This window comes from Loxodonta africana, chromosome 16 (assembly GCF_030014295.1).
Source record: "Loxodonta africana isolate mLoxAfr1 chromosome 16, mLoxAfr1.hap2, whole genome shotgun sequence".
NCBI lineage: Eukaryota > Metazoa > Chordata > Mammalia > Proboscidea > Elephantidae > Loxodonta > Loxodonta africana.
Window position 1 is genome coordinate 72,006,849 of NC_087357.1, and position 25,209 is coordinate 72,032,057.

At 49.8% G+C, this 25,209-nt stretch overlaps 1 protein-coding gene across 13 annotated transcripts in view; it reads right to left on the reverse strand.

Annotated features, from left to right (window-relative positions):
* The window catches only part of CAMK2G (calcium/calmodulin dependent protein kinase II gamma), a 60,645-nt gene that overhangs the window by 2,192 nt on the left and 33,244 nt on the right, over positions 1-25,209 (reverse strand). For 4 of the 13 annotated variants that reach the window (XM_064269734.1, XM_064269728.1, XM_064269736.1 and 1 more), the window contains 11 exons: positions 24,022-24,105; positions 23,743-23,785; positions 18,761-18,804; positions 10,841-10,873; positions 8,542-8,610; positions 7,323-7,367; positions 5,832-5,880; positions 4,433-4,546; positions 2,354-2,429; positions 1,886-1,980; positions 157-401 (listed from right to left, as the gene is read on the reverse strand). In XM_064269734.1, coding sequence (XP_064125804.1) covers positions 169-401; positions 1,886-1,980; positions 2,354-2,429; positions 4,433-4,546; positions 5,832-5,880; positions 7,323-7,367; positions 8,542-8,610; positions 10,841-10,873; positions 18,761-18,804; positions 23,743-23,785; positions 24,022-24,105 — 885 coding nt within the window. In that variant the 3' untranslated portion in view covers positions 157-168. Of the gene's footprint in view, positions 1-156; positions 402-1,877; positions 1,981-2,353; positions 2,430-4,432; positions 4,547-5,831; positions 5,881-7,322; positions 7,368-8,541; positions 8,611-10,840; positions 10,874-18,760; positions 18,805-23,742; positions 23,786-24,021; positions 24,106-25,209 lie in introns of those variants that run through there. The other 9 variants (XM_064269739.1, XM_064269735.1, XM_064269733.1 and 6 more) reach the window with 8 other exon arrangements.

Below are 25,209 nucleotides of genomic sequence, written 5' to 3' on the forward strand. Positions count from 1 at the left end.
AGTCACTCCATCTGGAGTCATGGAAAGGGACTCAAGTCTGTCTGACCATACTGCCCAGGCCTCACAGAATGGCCCACACTTTCTCCTCCCATGCTACCTCCTGCCCTCCTCTTCCTCCTCTGATCCCACCTGTCCCAGCCCTGCCCCCAGGTGCACCTGTGGCTGAGCTCACTGCAGCGGTGCGGCAGGGGCCCCTGAGCAGTGGTAGTGGACATTGAGCCACTTGCCATCCCGGCGGTGCCAGACCCGAGTCTCCTCCGACTGGCTGGTGCGAGGCCGGCCCTGCCCATCGATGTACTGGGTGAGGCGGATATAGGCGATGCAAGCAGCGTCCTCTCCGATGACGTGAACGTGTGGGTTCAGGATGGTGGTGTGGATGGGCTTGCTGTTCTTGGAGAGGACTGCAGGGGGCAGGGCAGGGCAGGGTAGGTAGGAGGGATATCAGGCCTGGAGACCTGCATCTTCCCCCCACCTCCTACTTTGAAGGCTCGCCCTCTTTCCAGCAACCATTCCTAGAGTCTCCAAGTCTCCCCATACGCCCTCTAGAGGCAAGACACCCCATCACACCGGTCTCCAAATTTATGCAAAAGGAAGAGACAGGTGGGTGAGGAGGATGGCAGCAGCTACTATTTTAATTAGATATTGTGTCTAATTAGTTCACATGCACACGCTGTAGTCCTTGGTCGTTATTATTTTCATTATAAGATAAAGAAATAGGCTCAAGGAGGTGAAATAATTAGCCCAAATCATACAATATTTGAACTCAGGATCATCTGACTCCAACTGAAGCCTGTGGTCTTTCTACTTTGCCAGGCTGATGCTTGTATCTCGTAAGCGTTTTGCTTGCTCCCAATTAGGGTGCACAGCAAAATCATGAACTTCAATTAGTCAAAACTGACTTGTGATGAAAAAAAAAAGGGGAGGGACACCAAAGTTAAAATATTCAAGAGACCCGAAAACATCAAGCTCAGGATATGCCCTGGGTTCCCAGGGTCCTCTGGCAGAAAGGCAAGAGAAGTTGGATTGCTGTTATCAGAACACACTGTGCAAATGGTGCTGCTTTTATTGAGATTCACATTTTAGTTCAATTTAAGTGTTAAGACAGAAGCCACATGACACCTTCCTTAGAGCTTTCCTGAGCTCTGGAATTGCTTTTGGCTCACAAAATTACTTAGAGTCTAGGGTTTCCATCTGCAGCTGACCGGTGCAGTGGGTGGTCATCAGTGGAGAAAACAGTGATAAAATGAAACTCAGGGCAGGATGGGGAAGGATAGAGAAAAAGACGAAAAAAAAAAAAAAATTGAAGGAGAGGGTCTTGGAAGGAAGAAAACGGGTGATGGCGGCAGGGTTGGAGGCAATCATTCAGCTTCCTCTTATCCCCTGGGGCTTCTAAGAATTGTCCAGAGTGCCTCCTCTCTACCCCAGGACTCCTGCACCCCTTGATATTCAGGAGGAGCCTAGCCACCACTCCTGAGCTCACAAATCACCAACGGTGCCCTGTTACTTGCTTACACATCCTTATCCTGGTTTTAATGTCCTCTACTGTGAAACCTGCAGACACACAGTTTCATTATTACTTTCTGAGACCATCTCAACCTAATCTCAAATGGTTTCCAGTCCTTTACTGAAGCTGATGGTGGCGGCTGCCCTGCTGTGAGGCAGCTGCAAACTCAGGCAGCTTTAGTGGGATCTGGAGCTGTGCCTTCGAAAGGGATCTTTAAGACCATTGTCAGAGCACAGGGAGTAAGCACACAGACCAGGGGCGCAATAGGCAGGTAAAATAATGGGGAAGCAGGCAACTGGGAAGAGGAGAAGGTGAACGGGGACAGAGGCAAAGGGGTAGAAGGGGCAGGCAGGAGTATATCAGCAGCACGAACCCACTCACGATTCTCAAAGTAAAACTTATGGAAATCCATCCCTTCCACCAGGTTGCCAAGGGCCTCAGGCTCAAAGGAAGTGAGGCCAGGATCGCAAATCTTCCTGCAGAAAAAAAAAAAAAAAGCAGCCGGTCAGGTTCCTATGGGGGTTACTTGCCTTCCTTCCTTGTCAGTGGCATTTGTCCCATAGCGGCAGGCTCGCTGTGTGCCAGGCCACACAAGACAGTCAAGGTCTTAGGGGGGCTGCCTCTGGGTCACTCAGCCCAGTGCTTTCTGCCCACAGCCGGGACACCAGGGATGAGCTCGATCACAGCGTATCTACCTAGAAGAGCTCCCAGCCTAGGGGCCTGGTGTTTAATGCAGGCACCCTGTGCCCAAGGCCCAGCTTTCTCTTCTCCAGGGTCCCAGCTACTTTCTAGGAGCAAGGAAGGCCTTGAGTAGCAACTTGCATCTCTAGAAAATGCATTTCTACTCACGTGTAGGCCTCAAAGTCCCCATTGTTGATAGCCTCAATCAGCTGTTCTGTGATCTTAATGATCTCCTGTTTTCGCACTGTGGGGAGAAAATCCAGCAATTTACCTTTGTGGGACTGGAGAAGTTTCCAAGGGTCAGACAGCCCACCCCGGTCCTTCAAAGAGTTCTCTGCGATTCCTTTGACAAAGACATTCTTCTTCTCTAAGACCCTTTGCAAAAGAGTGAGCCCACTCTTCTCTCCACCACCCCCCGCCCACACTGGTGTCAGTAGAGCCAATGGTCCCCTCCTTCTGAAGCCCACCCATTTGTTCTCTGGCCCTCGCCTCCCTCTCCATCAACAACCAGGTCTCAGCAAACACTCTTGTCTCTAACAGCTGAGGGGCCTGGCACATCATGAACACTCTACCAGAGCCTATGTATTGCATCCCTAGCAGGCCCTGCCTCTTCAAGAAGCCATTTCCACTACCTACTTACTTCTCCCACCCAAAGGGGCTCAGTCAGGTCTCAGTTACAGCACCCCACCCAGCCCTCACTCAGGGGTCCAGAACCTAGCCAGGGATGAGAGGTCCAAAAGGAGGAGCAGAGCCCTAGGAAGGATGCGACAGTCTCTTCACCCTGCCCATCTCCTCCACAGGGTTACAGGGCTTTCCTGGGATAAAGGATCTTGGAACTATAAGAACTCTTCTCTTGACAGCCTCTGCCTAGAGAGATGGCTCCGTTTACCCCAGACAAGCTTTGGCACGGCTATAAATCTCATACCAGCTCTCATACCAGGATGTGTCCCTCAGGAAAACCAAGGCAAGGCTCAGACTGACAGGCAGGCAGAGTTAGGGTGCCCTAAGAGCCCTCCACCCCCTTCCCAAGCCAAGGGACTGCTGGTGACATCCTGCACTCGTGGGCAGCTCACTTACAGGGAGCGCCACTATTAGCAGAGGGCACCACCAGGGGTAGGGAGGGCTCGGACTGAGCTCGGGCTAACCCTGAAAGCAGCCCCAGGCTGGCCCAGGAGACAAGCCCTTCCTCACAGGAGCGAGGCTGCAAGACAAATGCAAGCATTAGAACAGAACCACCACAGCACGGCCTGGCCTGCACAGCCAAGGAGCACAGCCGGGAGGGAGTCGCACAGCCAAAGGTACAGCCAGGAAGAGGCCTCACAGCCATCAGCACCATCAGGTGGCAGTTCCAGATGAGAAAACAGCAGATTAGGGGAACCGATAAGCTCTACCCATATTCTAAAGGGGAAAGCAGGTGTGTGCGTGCATGCGTGCGCACACACACACGCACATGCACACGCATGCCCACATGTGCACATCCCTCTCCAGCCCCACCAAACCCGTCTGGAGGACCTGACTGGGGCCCTATGGGTGAAGAGGATTGTGTTTAGAAACTCTAAAAGGATTGATTGATGGTGGGAGGAAAAGCAGCAGACAAAGGCACCCTATATCAGATGTTACTCTGGCAAGACATCTAGTATTTTCTACTACATCTTTTGTTTTCCACCACAACACTAGGAGGTAGGTACATTTTATTCCCCCTTTACAGATAAGGAAATTGAAGCTCTGGGAAGTGAAGCTACGTCATACATTTTTGCAGGTAGTGTGGCCGGGATTTGAACTCAGGGCTGTCTCACCCTAAACAACATCCTCTTACTCATGATATTATTCTGAGCCTCAGGAAACATCACATCCCGAAGTGTGTCTGTTCTCGCATTCTCACCATTGTCCTCCCCTCACCCCCAACCCAGGACCTGACTTCCAACTCCGCCCTTCCTCCTGGCTCAGTGCTGAGGCATTGCCCATGGCACTTCCCAGTGGCTTTCCACTCCCTCCCTCCATGCCACGTTTTTCTACCCACTCCGCTTCTGTTTTCTGGGCCCCAGTCTCAGGGGCCACTGGCCAATCTGCCCCCCAACCAGGATTAACAGTGCCTCCAAACGGCTCCCCCACCCCTGCAGAGGCCATGCTCCCAAAGCTTACTAAGACGGGCAGCTGGGCTGGGCTGACAGCATTGGTGGGGGTCCCTGACGGGCTTCAGGACGAGCCAGGGAGACGGAAGCCAGAATGTGCCTCCCTCACACTTACTGGCTGAGGAGCAGAGAGAAGGCTGGGGCTGCATGCCTGCAGAGGGGGCTGTTCTGTCCCGGGAGCTCCGTCCTTCAGGCACCGAGCTGCCATTCCCAGTGCGGAGCGGGGCAGCTAGCCAGCCAGGGCAGGGCAGGGCAAGGCAGAGCAGCCAAAACAAACAGAACAAGGCAGGTGAGCGAGCAAGCCGGACAGGACCCGAGCCCATGGTGCTGCAGAGCTGGGGCCAAGGTGACGCCTCAGGCTGCTGTGGACACTGGACCACATCCCACGCCGCTGCCTCTGCCAGAGAGGCCTCCCAGCTGACAGCCCCAGGAGGGTGCAAGGGCCCGGGCTTGTGGCTTCCAGAGGAGCCTCAAAACAGTCTGTACAAGGACTCCTGCTCCTGGGGAAGATGTTCTACATGTTCACAAGGTCGAGAGCCCAGCAGTGAAGGTGCCTCTGCCAGCACGGAACTGAATTTATCTGACCTTAACCCCAGCAGCCCTGGAGGCACTATTCTTTACTGCCTTATAAATGTAGGCTTGCTATTTTTTTGGTTCCGAAAGGTTTGGTGTCCCCCTATTGCCCCTGGATCTGCTCTCTCAGCTCTGTCCTACACTGTTCCTCCATCTTTTCTGAAAGCTTTGTCTAAGGTCACTTATTAGAGCAGAGGAAGTAATCCCAAGAGGCCAAACCAAAGTGAGGAGTCCCAGGGGCCTGGACTGCCATTCCCTTCCACACGCCCCGGTGCACTGGCCAGCTCCAAGCTTAGGCTGGTCCTCCTAACAGGAACAGTAGGATTGCAGCCAAATGTGGCTTGACAGACATCAGAGTCCCTACTCCATCACACTTGCCAAGACCTTATGGCTACGGTGACCAACTCATCCCAGTTTGCCTAGAACTGCTCTGGTTTTAAAACGGCAAGTTTTGCATCAATTTAAAATTGACAGCACCTGGCCTAGAAGATGGTGTCCAGAGAGGCAAGGGATGGATTCCACATCCCAGGAATTCCCTCAGTCCCGGGAAAACTGGGACAACTGGTCATCCCACTTGTGACTCACAACTATGGGCTACTTTTGCAGGGATTCGAGACGCCCCTGTTCTGGGATGTCGTATCACTATTAGCAACAGAAACAGTTATCTGAGTCCTGGCCACTGAACAGGCTCAGGAAAAGCCCCAGTTTGGCTATTCTAGACTTAGGGTCAAAGAAGAGACGTCTCTTACTCAATCCAGCAGCATCAAACAGGGGCCTCACATCTTGGCCTACAGAAAGCAGCTTTTATGCCAAGCTCTCTCCTGGGGAATATGGGGAGCCACCATTCCCAATTCCTGGGGCAGACAAGGCAGGTGCCTCATTGTAACCAAGGTACTTGGGTCACTACTGGGGTCCCTTCCCACAAAAGGCCCAGAACCTACCTTTGAGGTCCTCATCTTCTGTGGTGGTGTTGCAGCTCTCTGTGGAGCCCTGTAGGTCAAAAAGAACATATTCCTATTCGCTTGGGCCCTTGGCAACTGGGGGAGCCAAGCACAACAAAAGCAGAGTATGGGTTCCTATAGGATGTACAAGGAGGAATCAGAAAGTTCTACTTCTACCCTTTCCATCTGACTCCTAAGATTAAAAGTCTGGATTCCCAAGCCCCCTCACAAGACTGTTTCATCCAACCAGTTCCTTGAGGCAAAATCTAGAGTCATCTCTGTTCTTCTTTCTCTATTTCCCTACATCCCAATTATCCAATCTAAAATTAAGTCTGTCCATTCTACCTCCAAAATAAACCTGGGTCATACCTATTCTAATTGCACGCTACAATTCAAGTCCAAACTACCATCATCTTGTACTTGAATTACAACAACAGGTTCCTGGTCTCCTTGCTTCAACTCTGGGCTCCTCCCTAGCTCATCCCAGTAACATGGCCAGAGCAATTTTTTAAAAGCGTAAATCAGATTGTATTACTCCCTTGCTTAGAACTGCTGGTGGCTTCTCACTTACGCTAGAATAAAATGCAAGCTCCTACCAGGCCCCACAGAGCAGGCTCTGCCTGCTCCTCCAACCGCATCACCCTCCCACCACTCTGCCCCTTGCTTACCATGCTGTTAGCTCTGCTTGGTATCTTCTCTTCCTCACACATACCAAGCCTCTGCACCTGCCTGGGGCACTCGGCCCCCGAGTTTGCCTGGCTGCCTCCTTCCCACTGTTTAGTTTTTAGCTCAAGTATCGCCTCCTGAGAGGCCTTTCCTGGACCCCTTAATTAAGGGCCCTGGACACTGTCTATCGCTTTACTTTGTACCATTTCTCCACAGCACTTATCACCATTGGATTTTATCTTATTTGATTATTACTTCATGTTCTGTCTCCCCCTGCCCCCACCTAAACTGTCCCTGTGGACAAGGACTTTGTCTTGTCACCTCTGTAAACCAGAGCCATGGACGTTGTTTGGGCTCAGTAAATATTTACTAAATGGTAATGAAAATGAGACAACTGAGGGCATAAAAGGGTGGGGCAGTGGAGAATGCTCTAGGGTCTGATTATATCCTTGCCTCTGTTTCTTTAGTTGTTTACTCTCATTTCAACTTCACAGTTCATGGACGACAGTTCTGTTGTTATCCCTGATTTACCAATCAAGAAACTGAGGTGCAGAGGGGTTAAGTGACTTGCTCAGCACCACAGGGCCAGGATTCAAACTCAGGCCTGTCTGACCACAGAGACTGAGCTTGGAGTCACTAAATATAATGCCCTTCCTAGGAGGGTAGCAACAAATAGGCACACACTACCCCCAGCCTAGACTGCAAACACCTCGATCTTGGGGTGCGGCCTGTAGGCTGCCAACCACAGGACCTATCACCCCCATGACCCAGCCTGCCTGTTTCCTGCTGACCTGGAAGGAAGGGGATGGCTCAGGAGCCACTCACCTTGATCCCATCTGTAGCATTGTGCACCACGGTGGTTTGTGGCTCCTGTGAGAGAAGATGAGAATTATCCCCTGGACTTGGGGACAGACCTACATACAGCTCTCCCCTGAGGGACCCTGTCCTCCACCTGGTACTCCCGTAGACCTGATGATAACCACTGAGGCCTGGCCATCAGCTATTCCCACAAAATATTCTTTCTCAGTTGGGGTCAAAGGTGGCTGGGAAGCCCTGGATTTAAGGGATGGCGCTTGCTGGTAAGAAGGAGAGGCCTGGCACTCAGTGGATTCAAATGCCAGGGAAGCCAAGAGGACAAGGCTGTGGTTCCTGACTCATGCTGGTTCTGGTGTTCTTTCTCTGAGAGCAGGGGGTGTCCCAGGGGGCAAGTACACTGGAGGAGCTATGGAACTGTGGGCACAGGCTGGGCCCTGCCAACAGTGTTCATCAGGGAATGTGTGGGAGGCAGGGACAAGGGAGAGCGAAGACCCGGGTATGCCCCTCAGCAAACTGAGTCCAGGGAGCTGCCAGCTTTACCCACCTTCTGCCTTCCCCAGCGTTCCTGTCCCTACAGCACCATGTGAGGCACCATGAGGGTCCGCAGGAAGTAAAGGAGTAGCAGGCACGGTGACGCCACCCCCTCCTTCTACTCATCCCCTTGCTCACTCTCCAGCTACTGGAGCAGACGGACCCCTGAGCCCACAGAGCTCCGGGAAGAGTCCAGGAAGAACTCAGACAGCACAGGGCTCACTAGAAATCCAGAGACCTCCATACCATCCAGAGGTGGGGGCCACGGCCCTCCTCTCGCTCCTGGCTTTGCAAAGGAAAGGCTAAAATAAGTTTTACCAGGAGGCCTCCAAGAACCGATGGTCCCGAGACAGCTTCTACCCTCTCCTTGTATAAGCAACTCACCGTCCCAGCCCACACAGCAGACCCTTTAGGGCCCCCTGCCTGGGGCTGGGAGATTCAGCTGAGAGCCCTGATCACTCTTTCCCCCCAACAGTGAAAGGAGCGGGAGCAGCAGTCTGCCATGCAGGAAGGGACATGGCCAAGCGGGACAATGAAGGGGACGGGTCCTCAGGGGCAGTACGCAAAGCTGCCTGCTCTACAGGGACTGAAAAGGGAAAAGGCTGAGGAAGCCCGGGGAGGGGAGACAAGAGGAGAAAGAGGGAAGAAGCAGGAGGCAGCCAGGGGCAGAGGCGGAGAAGCTGTAGTCAGGAGGTACCATGGCCGTCTGCAAGGGCGCGGGCTCTTGGGCTGGGTTTACGAGACTGTTTTTGTTGTTGCTCTGTGGCTGAGACAAGAAAACAGATGGTTTAGTTCCTCCAGAGTCACCAAAGCAGCTCAGGTTCGACTCCCAGACCTCCCTTGTCCCCTGGCCTGGCCCAGAGGAGCTAGGCCTGAGGTGGCTTCCATACCACTACGGGAATGGAGCAATGGTTGGAGAGATGAACAGAAGGGGTGGGTTTTGGAGGGACCCAGAGACCTAGCTCTGGAGGCATCCTCAAGGTAGGGCTAGCCCAGAGACTTGTTTTAATGATCTCTCCAGGTGCCATCTCATTGTACAATTAGAATTGACCCGAAGAAAGTCAGGATCTTCTCCCCGCTTCACAGGAAATGTTTATAAGAAAGCAAAGTTCAGAAACTCTGGGTCTCCTGTTGCTCTTTTCAACCTACCACCTGGATTTCCTCCTCCTTAAAAATCCAGTTTGAAGCCTGAACTGAGGAGATAAATGAGAAGAGAGAGAATAACTGGCCGAGGAGATGGTGTCCAGAGAGGCAAGGGATGGAATTCAATGTTGGATACAAAATGTATCCCCTGACCCCAGGGGTCAGAGAGGGCGGTGCTGGTTACCCTTCTGCCTGGCAGAGTGCCAAGGAGGGGACAGATGAGTCCAGGTGGGGGTATGGCTACAGTCCCAGAACCCAGCCCCCAAGAAAGAGTAGGCCACCATTCCTAACAGTAGCAACGAACACCAAAACCAAACCCAGTGCTGTCGAGTCGATTCCGACTCATAGCAACCCTATAGGACAGAGTAGACTGCCCCACAGAGTTTCTAAGGAGTGCCTGGCGGATTTGAACTGCCGACCATTTGGTTAGCAGCTGTAGCACTTAACCACTACGCCACCAGGGTTTCCAACAGCAGCAAGATCCAGGATATATACGTATATATATATATATATATATATATATATTTTTTTATGTATATATATATCCGGCAGAGTCCCCAGGGTAGGGAGTCAGTCGATGTACTCTGCCTCTCACAATTCCCTAACCAGTGCACTCAGGCTCACTGGGGGTCCCAACAGGGTTGGAGGCCACAGAGGAGCAGCCTGATGCCTCTAAGTTCTTCAACAGGCAGAGAAACAAATGTGTGCCTCCTGTCTCTGGCCCGGGCATGGAAAACGATCCTCTGTTATAGCTAGTGCATGCTCTCTCCTAGCTGTCCAGCCTGTCCTACTTCTTCTTGTCCAGAGGTCTCTTTTATGGCCCGTTTGGCCACAGCTGAAGCCATCCTCCCTGATCTTCCTGTCAATGGCTGAAATACCCCCAAACCCAGGGCTAAGCATGGAACCTCAAGCCAGGCACCAAATACTAAGAAGACTCCACTGAACTCTGTAGGCTGGAGAAGAGGGGGTCCCAGGAATAGTCGGGATGTGGCTCTAAACTCCCTCAAGCTTTAGCTCTCTTCCATTGCAGCCAGGAAGGAGCAGAGCCCTCCTAGCTCAGCTGCCGATGCTGACCTCCTGTTCAGGGCTGACTGGAGAATGCTGTCCTGCCTGCAAAGCCCAGTTGAGAGAAAGACCCTGCAGGGCGTGAGGACCTCAGGGTGCCCATGAACCTGCCATATCTGCAGAGGGCTGGGATGTCACCCACGTGGCCCCAGCTGTGGTTTTAATGGATGGTTTCATAATGACTCAGACTGCTATGTGCCCTCTGGTGTCCTGTGTCCCATGAGAAAGAAGATGTGTTCGCTTGACACTTGAGTCTTTCAGCAGTTCCTGCCAGGGCTGGGTGGGAAGGATGAAACGTGGGGCACAGCCTGACAAGGGCACTCACACAGGGGAAAAGGCCAGGATGGCACGACTCAGAGCCACGAGCCTACAACCAGCTTATCTGCCCACCACACCGATGCCCACTGGCCACAGGTCTGTAGGAAGAGGCTGCCTGTGCCAGAGAGCTGGGGCTCTTCTCTGGAGTGACAGTGAATGTGGGGCCCTCCCTGAGCTTGCCGCCTGGCCCCAAGTCTATGCCAGCTTCACTTCCTGCCCTGGGCTGCTGGGAGCCGTTGACCTCCGCAGCAGGGGGTGCCGCACCACATATTCCAAGGCCCATTCTGTAGGCCACCATGTGACCTTGGGCAATGGCCCCCGTCTGGCAGGACAGGCCACAGCTGCCCACACAGGACAGACATGCAGTGAGGATGAGTGGAGCACACGCACACGGCAGAATGGGCTTGCGTGGCTGGCAGGCGCGTGCAGGCAGCATGGAGTGGGCGGATGGGTGGGCAGGCAAGGCTCACCATTAGGTGCACGCTGGAACTCGACTTCCTTTTCTGGACACATCACAGCAAAAGGGAAAGAGAAGGGGAAAGAGGAGGTAAGAAGAGAAGCACAGAGATGCTGCAGATTAGTGCACCCGTGTGGGCTCTGTGCCGGGGGAGGCAAGAGTGGAAGGAGGAGTCCAGCACCAGAGCGGTTAACACAGCAACTAGGCACACACAGCCCTCCAGACCCAGGAGAGGAAAGACTCCTTTGCTGTCAGGGTCACGAACACAGATTTAGTATATCCTGAGATGGGCCAGAGAGAGCTCAGAGAGAGCTTCTTAAGGAGATTAGGTCACAAGTCTATGAGGGTAGGTAATGCTATACTGCAAATTTTCAGGTTTGGGTTATAAAGCTCACTCACATATAAGTTATTTATTTTCTCTCAGTAGTAGGTCTGTCTGGAATTTGAGTAAGCAGCTACCAGGTAAATGGCAAAAGCTACTACAGCCTACATATTTTTTAAAGGCATATACTTAAAAGCAAAGCAACAGTTATTTTAAGACACACACACATATATATATATAAAGCTACTGTAAGTCGTCCTTGGCTTTAATACATCTGACTTCTGAACCTAGACTTTTACACTGCACCCTTAAAGTGCTTTTCGGATAACACTTCCAGCTTCAGAAAATCAGCTGATAAACAGTTACATTTTGGCATATCTTTGTTGTCAGTATGGTCGTGCTTGTTTACAGGATTTGAAGGCTTTATTGCATTTTGCCATTAGTGGGAAAATGGAAAAATAAGAGTGTTGGTGATTAAAAGTGCAGGTCTTGAGACAGATGTAAATCCTGAGGAATGCTGAGAATAGTGAATTTTTTAGCTTCAATTTGATGCTCACTGGACCTTATGTCCAGATGTGAAACACCAGCACATAATTAAAGTCACATGATGCATTGACAATGTGTCTCAGAAGACTGTCTAACAGGTGAAGGGTAATTAAGAATTTTAAAATCAGCCCTCTGAGAGACAGAAACTCCCCTTGGAATGTTCTATCTACTTTCTGACTTCTGCAAATTTAACAACATCCAACAAACACTTACTGGGGGCTGTTCTAGACACTGGGATATAGTAATGAACATACCAGGTAAATGTTCCTATGTTCAAGGAGCTTACATTCTACTTTAGAAGATGTTTGGGGAGTATATTATATTCAAAAGAAGGAGACTACAATATTTAAAAGAATGACCTAGATTTAAAGAGAAGCTTAAATATAATTCGGTATTGTCTGAGTTAACCTTTCATATATACCCACATACAAGATTTTATTTCCAAAGCATCCTTCCGATAAGAAGGAGGTACCTTACATTCATACATGTACTTGTCCCTTTATCCAACTAGTCTATTAATTTCTTGAGGGAAGGTCTATATCTTTGTAATCTCACAGTATCCAGCAAAACACCTTAAAGTGAGTACATAATCAACAACATGTGTTGAGTTGAATGGTTAGCAGACTCTGGTTTTTCCCCAGGCTAAAGGATAGAACAGGTTTCTAACCTGCCCTGAGTCCTAGCCATCAAAGCTCTTTTGGGGGACTGGCCAGGCTCAGTATTGGCTCTGGTGGCTTTCAGGGGCTTGCTGTCAAAGGCCATCACAGGTGGCCTTCCCCTGGACCTTACATTACACAGAAGACTTTCCAGCTGCCTGCTCGGGAACTTTGGCTTGTCAACCTAATAGAGAATATGTTCCCAACTTCCTCGTTGCAGGTTTACTTTTTCCTAAACTGTCCTGCATGAAAACCCTATACAATCCCTTTCCAGTCAAAGATATTTTCCCAGGTCAGTAAAAATCTAAAACCCAACCCATTGCCGTCAAGTCGATTCTAACTCATAGCGACCCTATAGGACAGGGTAGAACTGCGCCATGGAGTCTCCACGGAGTACCTGCTGGATTCAAACTGCTGACCTTTTGGTCAGCAGCCATAGCTCTTAACACTATGCCAGCAGGGTTTCCTCCCAGGTCAGTGGGTGACTTTAAACTTCTCTCTTCTGTCTTCCTTTCAGGTTTCTGCCCTCAGCCACACATAGCTGGACTCCTTCTCAGCCAGCACAAGGCCAGCACTGCTGAAATACCCAATCATTTTTAAAGACCTACAGCTTACTTTTATTTAAATTTTTAAACTTTATTTAAAAATTAAACAAATGAGACAAATTAGAAAGCGGTTCAAGACTCCTTTGAGTTATTAAACAAATACTCAAACAGTGCTTAAGGAAAAAAAACTACATCCTTTCCTTCCTTTCTCTCTCTAGTGTTCCTTTATCTTTCTTCTTTTTTTTAAAGATTAGCAGACTGCACAAGATGTCCTAAGCTAGGAGCCTCTTACGACTTGAGAGTTTGTAGCATCTTAAGACTTGTCCTCCCAAGTGGCTCTCAGTAATTCCACAGATCCTGGGTCACTGGCATCTACCTTCAAAGAAACCTAAACAGAACCTGAAGTCCTCAAATTAAAGGAAACAAGTTAAGCGAGGTACTCAAACCAGTGTTAATATTTCTAGCACCTTGTAGAGTCTGAACAGTGAGAAAGAAATCTCCCTTTGAACATTTAAAAAAACACACAAACAAAAACCCCTGTTGCTGTGTTCCCCCTGGTACCCCACGTCCCATGAGAAAGAAGACACAGTCACTTGAGTTTTTCAGCTGCTCCCCATAAGGGCTGGATGGGCGAAAGGGACGTAAGGGCTAGGTTCCCCACATACGTTCTCATTTAAAACCTTTTATTGATTCTGACTCATAGCGACCCTATAGGATAGAGCAGAACTGCCCCATGGGGTCTCCAATCTTCACAGAAGTGGACTGCCACATTTTTCTCCCTTGGTGGGTTAGCAGCTGAGTGCTTAACCACTATGTCACCATGGCTTCTTGAACACTTAGGCAGCAGGAAATCGGGGAGGAAAGATGATCTACAAAGGATTCAGGATGCCCAAAGCTCAGTATGCTCTGAGCAGCGTCACAGGTCAGAACACAGACCATCACCTGAGCTTTCAAGAGAGCACAGAAAGGCTAAACCGCACATCTTGCTCTGCCCTCCCTCTTTTTCCTTGACACTTCCATTCCACCATGCCATTGTTATACGTATGTTCCTGTTACTTTATAAGCAATTCAGAAAACAGAGAAGAGAGGGGAGAAAACCACTCACAATGCTATTACCCTTATCAGTCTTTTTTTTCCTATGCAATTAAAAAACACTATCCGCCAGGCGCTCCTTGGAAACTCTGCGGGGGGCAGTTCTACTCTGTCCTATAGGGTCGCTATGAGTCGGAATTGACTCGATGGCACTGGGTGGTTGGGTTATTATTATAAGGTACAAGTTTACGCCTTGCTTTTAAAATAAGTAGCATTTTTATTATAAAATTAATACGTACTCTAGGTGAAAACTATAGAAAAATGTATGAAAGAAAATAAGTCTCCCAAATTCCCATCACCAGTGAAATTACTATAACACTTCAGTGGATTTTCTTCCAATTCTTTTTCTATCCATGTATTTTATACTGAATACGTAAATACTAACACATTGTTTTTTAAAAAAAATTTGGACTATACTGTATGTACTACTTTCTATCTCACTTTTCCACTTAACAGAAAACATTTTCGCACGTCACTATTAGACACTATGGAAAATCACTTTGCAATGATTTGTTAAATGGATTTCCCAAAATTATGTCATCACTCCCTTATTATCTTTTTAGATTGTCTCAAGCTTTTTACTGTCACAAATGATGTTACACTGAACATCTTCATGCTTTCAGTTTTTCTGTATTTTGAATGATTTCTTTGGGAGAAATTCCCAGAGGCAGAACTACAGGGTCAAAAAAGGTAGGAATATTTTTATGGCTTTTGACACACAAACCACTTTAGAAAGGCTTGTGCCAATTCACACTACCAGCGGTGAAGGCAGAGTAAAAAACGGCACCTCATTTCAACTTGTATTTCTTTTTTTCCCCCTCGACTGGCATTTCTTTGCAATTTTCCCACATTTGTTAACCAGTTCTACTTCCTCTTTCTCAGATTATAGTTCATCTTTTTTGATCATTTATGTGCTGGATTTTAGGAGAGATTCTTACTTATTAGAAAGAGTTCTTTCTGTAAAAGTAATATTCACCCCTCCTATCATACCTGCTGTGAATATTTCCTTCAGCCTATCTGCTGTTGGCCTTTTAATTTTGGTTGGCCATTCCCTTCTTAAATGCCTGCTTCTTGGCTTCTGGTTCCACCACTATACTAAAACTCTTTTCTCAAAATGCACAGCATAAAACTCATATTTACAGAGCACATGTAAGGGGCAGACTCAGGCTGCTGTGTTCTCCTTGGTGTCCTGTGTCCCCTGAGAAAGGAGATCTATTTACTTGAGTCTTTCAGCTGCTCCCCATAAGCACTGAATGATGGAAAGAGGAAGTAATGGCTGGCTTCCCATATGTGTTCTAATTTAAAACATTTTATCTATGATGGAAAAATTGGGGAACGGATAAGGGGATCACTGAACAACACGGCAAACGTTAATTCATGTCACTAAACTGTATACGTGAAGACTGTTGAAATGGCCAATATTTTCTCACCTATATATACTATAATTTAAAAAAGAATTTTTTTTTTTTTAAATCTAATAATTCTGTTTTCCAGCTCTTATCCATCTCAGCTTCCCTTAAGACCTGACAATGTTGTACATGTTGGTTCTACCCCCACGTCTGAGTTCCTTCTCCATTTCTCTTGCTGACACTTCTTCTTCGTGTAGCCCAAGAACAACTGATAACCCCAAATTCTGTCTTTGCCAGGCTCTTAAACCTTCACGGGCTTTAGATTCATTTGATGGCAGGGTGGAGGCTTACTAACAACCACAGATTCTGGCTCTCACAGAGGCTTCCTGAATCTGAGTTCCAGGCTGGACCCTGAGGTCTTATGCATTTTTCACTAGCTACTTAGGCAAATCCTACATGTCTGGGCCTGGTGCTAATTTTTGAGACCAGCACCTAGAAAGTTCTGTTAAAGATGAGGCCTCAAGGGCGCCTTTATCCATCCCCTTTCCCCTCCATCTCAGGTCCTCTCTTCTGCACTCACTCTTTCTGTCAGCCATATACACAGTTACGGTGAAGCTGATTCCAACTCAGAGAGACCTGATGTGTGTGAGGGCAGAACTGTGCTCCGCAGGGTTTTCCATGGCTGACAGGAAGAACTGCCAGGCTTTTCTTCCCAGACATCTCTGGGTGGACTCAAGCCTCCAACCTTTTGGTTAGCAGCCAAGTGTATTCGCCACTTGCCCCACCCAGGGACTCCTTCAGCCACAGAGAAGCTAATCAAGTTCCCAGAATCATCACGCTGTTCAGACCTGTGTATCTTCACATGCACTATCCCCTCTGCCTGCAGTATGCTTCCCTCGCCTCTCCCCCACTTAACCTGGCAAAACCCAACCAGCCCATCAAACGCACAGGCCACCTCCTTCAGGCAGACTTCCTGTTCTGGTTCCGATGTTCCTCCGGTCCCTGACCTGCACACACCTCCCTCAGAAAACTCTAGTCTGGTGCTTCCCTGCTTTCTCCCACTGTGAACACCTCAAAGGCATAGATTATGTCTTCCCAGTGCCTGCAGCACAGTAGGCATCTAATAAATGCTGGCCGAGTGAATAAACTCATGTGGTTCACTCATGTGATTCCCAAACCTACATCTTTAGTGCGGACCTCCTCCCTGGGCTACCAGCAGGTACCTTCCAGGGCCTCTAAAGACAGCTCAACCCAGACAGTCTACCTTTCTCTCAATCTTAACACGAAACTCCTCCTCCCACCCAATCGGCATGCTTTCATAAACTACTCCCACTTCTAGCTGAAGTACCACCATTCTTCCAACATTCTAGGCTAGAAAGATTGTCATTAGCCTCAACGGATCTTTTTTTTAATCCCCCCATATTCAATGTGAACTTCCTTTGACACATCTCTAACAAATGATATTCCCAGCATTCTTGGGTACAGCTGGACCAGTTGCTTGCAGGCAGTACCTGTTATGATTGGCTGTGCTCTCCTGGTGGTTAAGTATTTTGAACATGATCCCTTTCTGTCTCTAGTCACCTCTTCTCTCCATCCTACACCCCGATTACAACAGCTCCTAATTGATACCTTCCTGTCTAGTTCCTCCCTCTTGCATTCACCCTCGCACCCTTAGCCAAATCTTCCTAAAAACATCACTCTAAGCACAGCCTCCCTGCTCACAGCATCTCCCATGGCCTAACCCACAAACCTGCAGTTCCTCTGCTGGACAGACCTATCCAGCTGCATTTTTCATACCCTTCCTTCACATACCCCATGTTCCAGTTAAGCAGAGAACATCAATACATATCACAAAATCCTAAAAATATTTTTTGTTGCTTTTGAATTCTAATCTAATTAAAAATTAAACTTAAGTGAGTTATACATATTTATTTTAAAGAGCACGTCTAAGAGTACAAAGTAAAAAATAAAAGGTGCATCACCCTGCATTGCCTTCACCTCCAATCCCATTCCCTAGAAGTAATCATTGACTTGGTTCAAATCTTCCCACTTCCCTTAAGCTTTCTCCAATAAATGTTTCCCCATAAGCTTCTTGGACTGACTCATCACATGTAGGGTCAACAACCATATGCCATTTACAGCTTCAGTGATTTCAAGTTTGGCCATGTTTCTCTTCAATTAACCTTGAAGCCTCCTAAGACTAGATGAAAACTACATGTCCTCGTATCCTTCTTTTGTGTGTTCCTCAGAGCTTAGCTCAGCTTGGGCCTCTGGAAGGCACTTACTAAATACTTTGTAAAGAATTGACTGACTCTGGATTTTCCCTCCAGTAAAAATATTCACAGTCTCTCTCCAACTAAACCTGCTCCCTTCTTCTAACATGGCTGTACCTGATGAGCTCATGCTTGTCAAGCCCAGCTCCACGTCAGCAGGGCGTGTGCGGAGCTCAAGCTCCGCTCCTGGGGGCAGAGGTACACAGAAGCAGGCAAGCAGAGAGAATGGGGGGAGGAGGAAGGGTGGGAGAAGGTGAGGGGCACACGTGTGTATCTCAGCTGTGAATGCAAGATTCTGGGGAAAAGCCCAATTTAAACTTTCGTTGGTGTTTCAAAGCTTTGAAATTCTCTATGGTGTAAATGGGCAGGCTTCAAGACAGTATGAACTGTTACCCAATGCCCCAGCCCCATCCCCTTTCTGCTCCAAAGCAGCCACAGAACACCTTGGCCCTCAGTCCAGGTAGCCCCCCCTTCTCCTCTGCCTTGGCTGAGCAGCTGCTCCCTCTAGGGCTTCCTGTGGTTGCTGCAGGCTCCTGGTCCCTCCTCTCGCTCTAGTCCTACAGGAAACACTTCCTCATCAAACGGGAATGTGTCCTAATGTACTCTGTCTCTTGCCTATCTCTGAGGAGTCTATGTCTCAAGAAAGCTTAAGACACTTTCACACAGCAGTGTCTGAGCTGGATCTGGAGGTGCTTCGGGGGCAAGTAAAAAGGCCAAGAGGGTAGTGGCTTCAGGTTCTAGGCCCTGTACCCTGAGCCAACCAGGCAAACTTTGCTCTTATTTCACGAAAAGCATTTGTTGCTTTAAAAAAAGGAGAAAGGGGGTAACAAAATGACCTAAAAAAAACCCAGAGAGTCAAGCCCTAGAGATGAGCACATGTCTGGAAGTCAGGTTCAGGATTTAGCTCTATAATTTGGATCACTTCTCGAGTCCTTCTGAGCCAAGTAGGTTCGGGAGAACACCTCTCCCTTCTTCCCTCTCAGGCCAGTGGAACCTGCTGTTTTGAGGCACAAAGACTCTGGTTTATAGCAGAATAGCAAGGATAGGAAGGTTCCCAGGGAAAGGGGGGAAGGTGGGGCCGAGAATTCTCCATGGTGACTGTTGGCAGAGACAGACACCAAGCTCTGGAAGGAGAGGCAAAGGGTCCTACCTTGACACCGCCATCTGACTTCTTGTTCAATAGGCTTTTGGCAGCTGTGAAAACAAAGAGGAAAATCAAGTCTCCTGCATTATAACCTCTCCCCAACCTGAAGTCTGGCAGCCAGATCCTTAAGAGACTGGGTGTCTGACAAGGTGGCCAGACTGCGGTGTCTGGAACCCTTGGGTGAACTCGAGGAACCACAGTGTCTGTCCACCTCTGGAAGAGGCCCTTCCCAGGAGCCCCTCTGCAAGAAGGGCATCTCAAGTGGCACAGGGCCCTCAGGGCAGCACCCAGGATTTCCTGGGTGCCGATGGTCCTCTGCCACAGAAGAGGGCTCGGCTGAAACAGGGACACACTGCACTTAGGAAGAGAAACCTGTGTCTGTTACTAGAGCTGCCTGGGGCACTGGCGACTCTGCCTTCCACAGCTTCCAACCCAAGCCCGGAAGGAGAGTGCCGGGGTGAATGGGTGAGAGCCCATCCCCTAGATGCCAGAGATTCTCAGAATGGCCACGCTGGAAGGATGCAAGACATCTCCTGAGTGTTCTCAAGAAACAGAGCGTCACAGTTTACAAGGAGACCAGACGTGAGGACGACACAGACAGAGACCAGGACCACCTACAGGAGAGTTTCGCCAGGGGACTGAAGCCTTGACTGGGCAGCTCCTTACTAGGTTTACTGGGTCCTATCTCACTGCTCTTTCCCGAGTCCACTCTCTGGCCATGAGCTGGCCTGGGCCCATGACATCAAACAAATTCTAGCCAGGCACAGGGTGAAGCTTATGGCTAATGAGCTCTGTGCTCGCAGACTGGTGACGCCGGCTAGCCACAAAGACCACAGGAGGGCACCTGACAGTAGGTGGGGGGGGGGGTCTGGGAGGCACAGGAGATGGAAACTGCCCAACCATCTGATCCACTTGGACTGCCCTGGGTTTATAACTTAGTTCCACCACTTGCTAGCTGTCTGACCTTGGGTGAGTTACTTAACCTCTCCGAGCCTTGATTTTCTTAGCTATAAAATGAGGATAAAACAGGGCCTAGGTCACTGAGTAGTAGTGGGGATCCAATGGGATCATGCGTGAAAAGCACAGGGCAGAGTGCCTGGCACATAGCAAGTGCTCAGTAAGTGTGAACTGTTGGTATCACTATGCTGCTACCACTCTTTCCTTCGTGTGGCCATTCCCACCCTGAGCTGCGTCCCATCTCTCTCCAGTGGGAATAGGGGTCCTTCCATTACAAGAATCCTGACTCCGAAAATGTCCTTTGGTCCTGTCTCCAGGACCAGGTCCCTATCATGCTGGGGTGATTTGGAACTTACTTTTTTTTAGTGTGCCTGACCACCTACTATCTAAGCGCTTTCCATACATTTACCATATCACCTGGGGAGCTATAAAAAAAAAAAAAAAAAAAAAGGCTTATGCTTCTCCCACCCCCTGGGATCCTGGTTTAATTTGTCGGTGGTGGGGTCCAGGCATCAGGACTTTTCACAAGCTCACAGATCACTGTCCAGTATAGGCAGGGCCTCCGGCCTAAGAGCTCTTAAGCATCACCGTTACTACTCATTACCCCCACTGAACAGATGAGGAAACTAAGGCTGGGAAAGCTGAAAGGAGGTGCTGGGGGCCGGGGCAGGGCCAGGGCCCAAACCCGGGAGCGCTGTCGCCAAAGCTACCACATTCCAGTCTCTCAGACCTGCAAACACCACGAGACGTCACAATTTTGAGGGGCTTGGCTTCCTCTATGGGGTCTGCTGAGGTCTAGTCTTAGCACTGGGCAGCTTCAGGCCACGCCCAGGGCTGTCTCTAGGGGGCCGCCCCCAGTCTGCTGCTGGTCTCTGCAGGCAGGTCGGGCTCTCAGGCTGTCTGGAGGAAAGCTCTCCTGCTGCCCAGCTCCACAACCCCCAGGCCATTGCCTCCTGAGAGTCGGCAAGCGCCCAGCATGCACGGCTGGTTAGAGGGCTTCGTAACACCAATGCGCTTGCAGATGCCAAGTTAGGTGATCCGTCCGGCATGCCCATCTCAGCCCGCAAGCAGGGGACTGGTCTCCCTGGTGAGTGGGCCTGACATGCTGCCCTCCTGGTGGGGTGGCAGGGAGTCGAGACAGGCGGTCAGGGAGGACTCATGCCACGTACCTTGCCCGGCCAGGCCGGCGGCGCTCGCGGCAGGGGAGGCGGGGGCGGAGCTCTGCCTGCCAACTGAGGGGATACAATCTCTCAGTGCACAGAGCTGCCGCAAAGCCACGGGGGCCAGTCAGCAGTGAGCATGCCCCAGCGCGAGGCGCGGAACCCGCTGGCCGCCCACGCACAGCAGGGCCCAGGCGGCGTGGCCAAGCCAGCCCAGCTGGGAGGAGCGGAGGCACCAGAGGGGGCAGGCTGATGAGGCAGGTCTGGGGGCCTGAGAGAACTGGGCTCTGACCGGGCCAAGGGAATGCCACGGCTCCACTTGGTGGATGTGGCTTCAGCTCCCGTCCCACAACTATCTCAGGTGAGTCAACAGGTGAGAGCCTGGTTGGCTGAGAGGCAGGTGTCCTGAGGTAGCCCATCCCTAGCTTAAAGCTGTGAGGAAAGCGAGCCTTACTCTCAGATCTTCCCTGCCTAGGACCTAAATGAAGACGTTATCAGAGAGCAGGGGGCAGAGATGAACCCTTCTCCCTGCCACGCTCAGCAGAAAGACTGGTACTCAGGCCCCACAGAGAGTTCATGGCCCCTGGCCACCACGGTCCCAGCTCCTCAGAGACACAGGCCCCTTTCCCTCCTCAAGGAAGGTGCTAGGAGAGGCAACTTAGATTCTCAGTCCATATTTCAGTGTTCTGAGGGTGTAGAAGCCCAAAAAATGAGCCCTCGGAAAGAAAACAAAGGCTGCTGAAGCAAAAACATTCTAGAAGCCCTGATTTCACCATCAGCCAAGCTGCAAGAGTCCAGGGCTAAGCTGTAACCCCTAACCAAAAAAACAAAACAAAACAAAACAAGCCAGTTACTATCAGGTCGACTCTGACTACTCACGGCTACCCCATGTGTGCAGAGTAAAACTGTCCCCATACGGTTTCATGGCTGTGACCTTTCGGAAGCAGACTGCCAGTATTTTCTTCTGAGGTGCCTCTGGGTGGGTTTGAACCATCAATCTTTTGGTTAGAAGCTAAGTGCTTAACCATTTGTGCCGCCCAGGGACTCCCAAGACATACCCCTAATTGGGGCCGACTCAGAAAATAGCCCAGCTCAGGCCTAAGAAGATACACTGGTGCTCTTCCTCCTTGCTTACACCTGTAGACACCTCTTTCCATAGAAGCTTCTAGAGACAGCTTCCGTCCTCATTGTCCCAGAGTCAGAGCAGAAGAGGTCATCCTGGAATGATTCCTCTGACCTGGGATGGAATGAGCTCAAGGCCCAGACAAGCGCTCGGCAACAAGGAGGAGGTTCTTTAGGAATGTGTGAAAGTCTTTTATCCTAACAGCCTGATTTCCTGATACCAGGGTACTGATTTCCTGAAATGGGGTGGGGTGGGGGTGGAGGGCTGATGTGGAGGCCACAGGAAGGGGCCCGTGCTATTAATTCCCAGGCTGAAAGAAAAGAGTAGTCTGTCTTCACATTTCTTTGACTCAAAAAGCAGGGATGACAAATCACCGTTCCAGGGTCAGCGCAGAAATACCCTTGAGCACCCTTTAGAAAAGTTCTTAAATCAAGAAAGCAGAAGCTGCAAGTAGTTAGGCGACAAGAAGCACAACGTGGGGCTACAGCTCCATCTCTAACAGAGGCAGCAGCCAGGCCTCCTGTTCTCATTTGTGAGAGGTAAATCCAGAGCCACAAGCCCACGTTTACCGGCACCCACAACAAAAGGAAGTCCCAAGCCAGGGTCCCAGGGCCTCCTATCCAGTCCTGATGTCTCCAGAGCCCTGGGGCTTGCTGGCAAGAGCTCATGAAGCCTAGGGTCTTCTCACCTACAGCCTCCTCAGAGCCAGGGCTCTTGGGTTACCCAGAACTAGCACAGACCAGTCCACTGGGACTCAAGTTCAAGGGAACAACCTCTACCCAGAGGTAGCTAGCACCCCCACACAGTCCCATTTCCATGACAATGCAGAGGGAAATTCTCATTACCAGAATGAGAGAAGGGGGGCCCCTGAACTAAAACAGCAAAGTGGGTGGGGGGTAGGGGTGGGAGTGAAACCAGGGGAAATGGCTAGCTGGGAAAGACCTCTCTGTCTTCAGTCCTGATGTTAATCTTTTCCTCACAGAAAATCTACGGGAGCTTCCCAATTGAGGGCAAACAACAATGGGAGTGGGGGACGGGGGGAGCTGGAGTGTCTTGCATCTTGAAAAGAAATGTCAAGTGTGATTTTCAAGTCTTTGGTCCCAACTCCCTCCATTCCTCATGCAAAGTTCCTTTCCCTCCCTCCTGCAGGTCTCTATTTCTTCACTTTCACAGCTAGTTATCACAGAGAATTCTTTAAGGGCAAATCACTGTAAAAGGTTTAAACACCTGGAATCGTTTTTATTTGTCATTTGCGTGGACATAACGAAGTATGGTTTGTTCCCATCAGCAACTGAATGGTGGAGGCTGAGAAGACTCACTACACCTTATTTTTCTTTTTTCCCAGCACATCCTCGGATACCTTCCCAAAAAACCCAGTGCCTTAGACTGGCTAATATCTCAAAATGCTGCGAGTCTTCAGAGAATTAAATAAGAAATCACAGAGACCAATTGGAGGGTGAGCAGGCTACAACCTATTCCTTTAAGGGGGGTGATTCTAGGGAACAGTATTAATAAATCTGAACCCAAACAAATCTCCCCAGAATCTCAGGTTACAGAATCCAACGGCAGCAGCAGCAGCCTCTCAAATCAGGATCCTCCGTCATCCTGGTCAAGGTGTTGCTCAGACACCCACTGCTGCCTGGGATGGCAACACCCCCCTCCCGATCCACTCACCTTAAAAAAAAAAAAAAAATTTTTTTTTTTTTTCCACCTTAGTAGGGTTAAAATGCACCGCTGGGAAAACATACCTGAAAAATTCCTGGAGACAAGCATGGTCGTGAGGATCGCACCCTGAGGAAAGAGGAGGGTCCCATGAATTCAACCAGACTCTATAATGTGTGGCCTGATCTCGGGCAAAGGCAGCTCCTCACTAGAGCCAGAAGACAGCAAGTTTTGGGGGCCTCCCCCATGTATAACCTTCACAGGTCAGCTCCAGCCAGGAGAGGGGCTCCCTTCTGTGGCAGGGCACGGGGTGCACTGTAAAGGGCATGATGTCAAGATTTTTTGGCCTAGAAGGTGAGACTCACCTTCAGTTTCCTTCGGGCATTGAACTTGCGCAAGCACTCCACAGTCTCCTGACGGTGCATCATGGATGCCACTGTGGATCGTTGCTGGAAACCAAACAGACAGGCCCGTGAATCCTCAGCCCAGACCCTCTGCCCTCCCTGTGTCCCCAGCACTGACAGTGTGCCTAGGATGGGGCTGCACACTAAGCCAGCACCCGCCACCCCAGAGGGCTCCAGAGATAAAATGAGCTCACAGATGTGAAAATGCTTTTAGAGTAAAAGTATTACCCGAAACTCAAGGCTATGTAAGGACAGTGATCTGAACATGAAAACACCACTGATAACTGATGCTAGAAGATGGTGCCCCAGAGAGCATCTAATCCTCCTGGGGAATCAGACAGTATCCTCTGTGTTGTGATGCTCACTCAGTGACTCCTACTGAGTTCCAGACCGAAAGCAGTGACAGAACGGGCAGGGTTCCTGCTCTCTACAGAGAACCATCCTTTCCTCCCAGGAGCCCTTCTCAACACACCTGCACAAGAGCCAGAAGGAAGCTGTGACCTGAGACGCTAAAGATCATGTTAGAAGCTGATGGCTGCCCTGACAGGGAACACAACAGAGAAGCCCTGATGTAGCAGGAGAGTAGTGGGATGCAGACCTCAAATTCTCATAAAAAGACCAGACTTAATGGTCTGACTGAGACTAGAAGGACCCGGGAGGTCATGGTCCCCAGACCTTCTGTTAGCCCAACACAGGAACCATTTCCAAAGCCAACTCTTCAGACAGCAAATGGACTGGACTAAGATAGAAAATGATACTGGAGGAGTGAGCTTCTTGGCTCAAGGAGACACATGAGACTATGCGGGCACCTCCTGTCTGCAGGGGAGATGAGAAGGCAGAGGGGCACAGAAGCTGGCTGAATGGACACAGGAATACAGGGTAGAGAGGAGGGGTGTGCTATCTCATTAGGGGGAGAGCAACTAGGAGTATATAGCAAGGTGTATACAAATTTTTGTATGAGAGACTGACTTGATTTGTAAACTTTCACTTAAAACACAGTAAAAAAAAAATTAAAAAAAAAAAAAGATCACGTTAGAAGGACACTGTTTCTTCGGTGTATCTATGCAGTCTACACTTTCCTCCTCACCCCCAGGCCCTCTCACCACTTTGAAAACAGGCTTCTGTCTCTACCACTGAGACAATGAAACA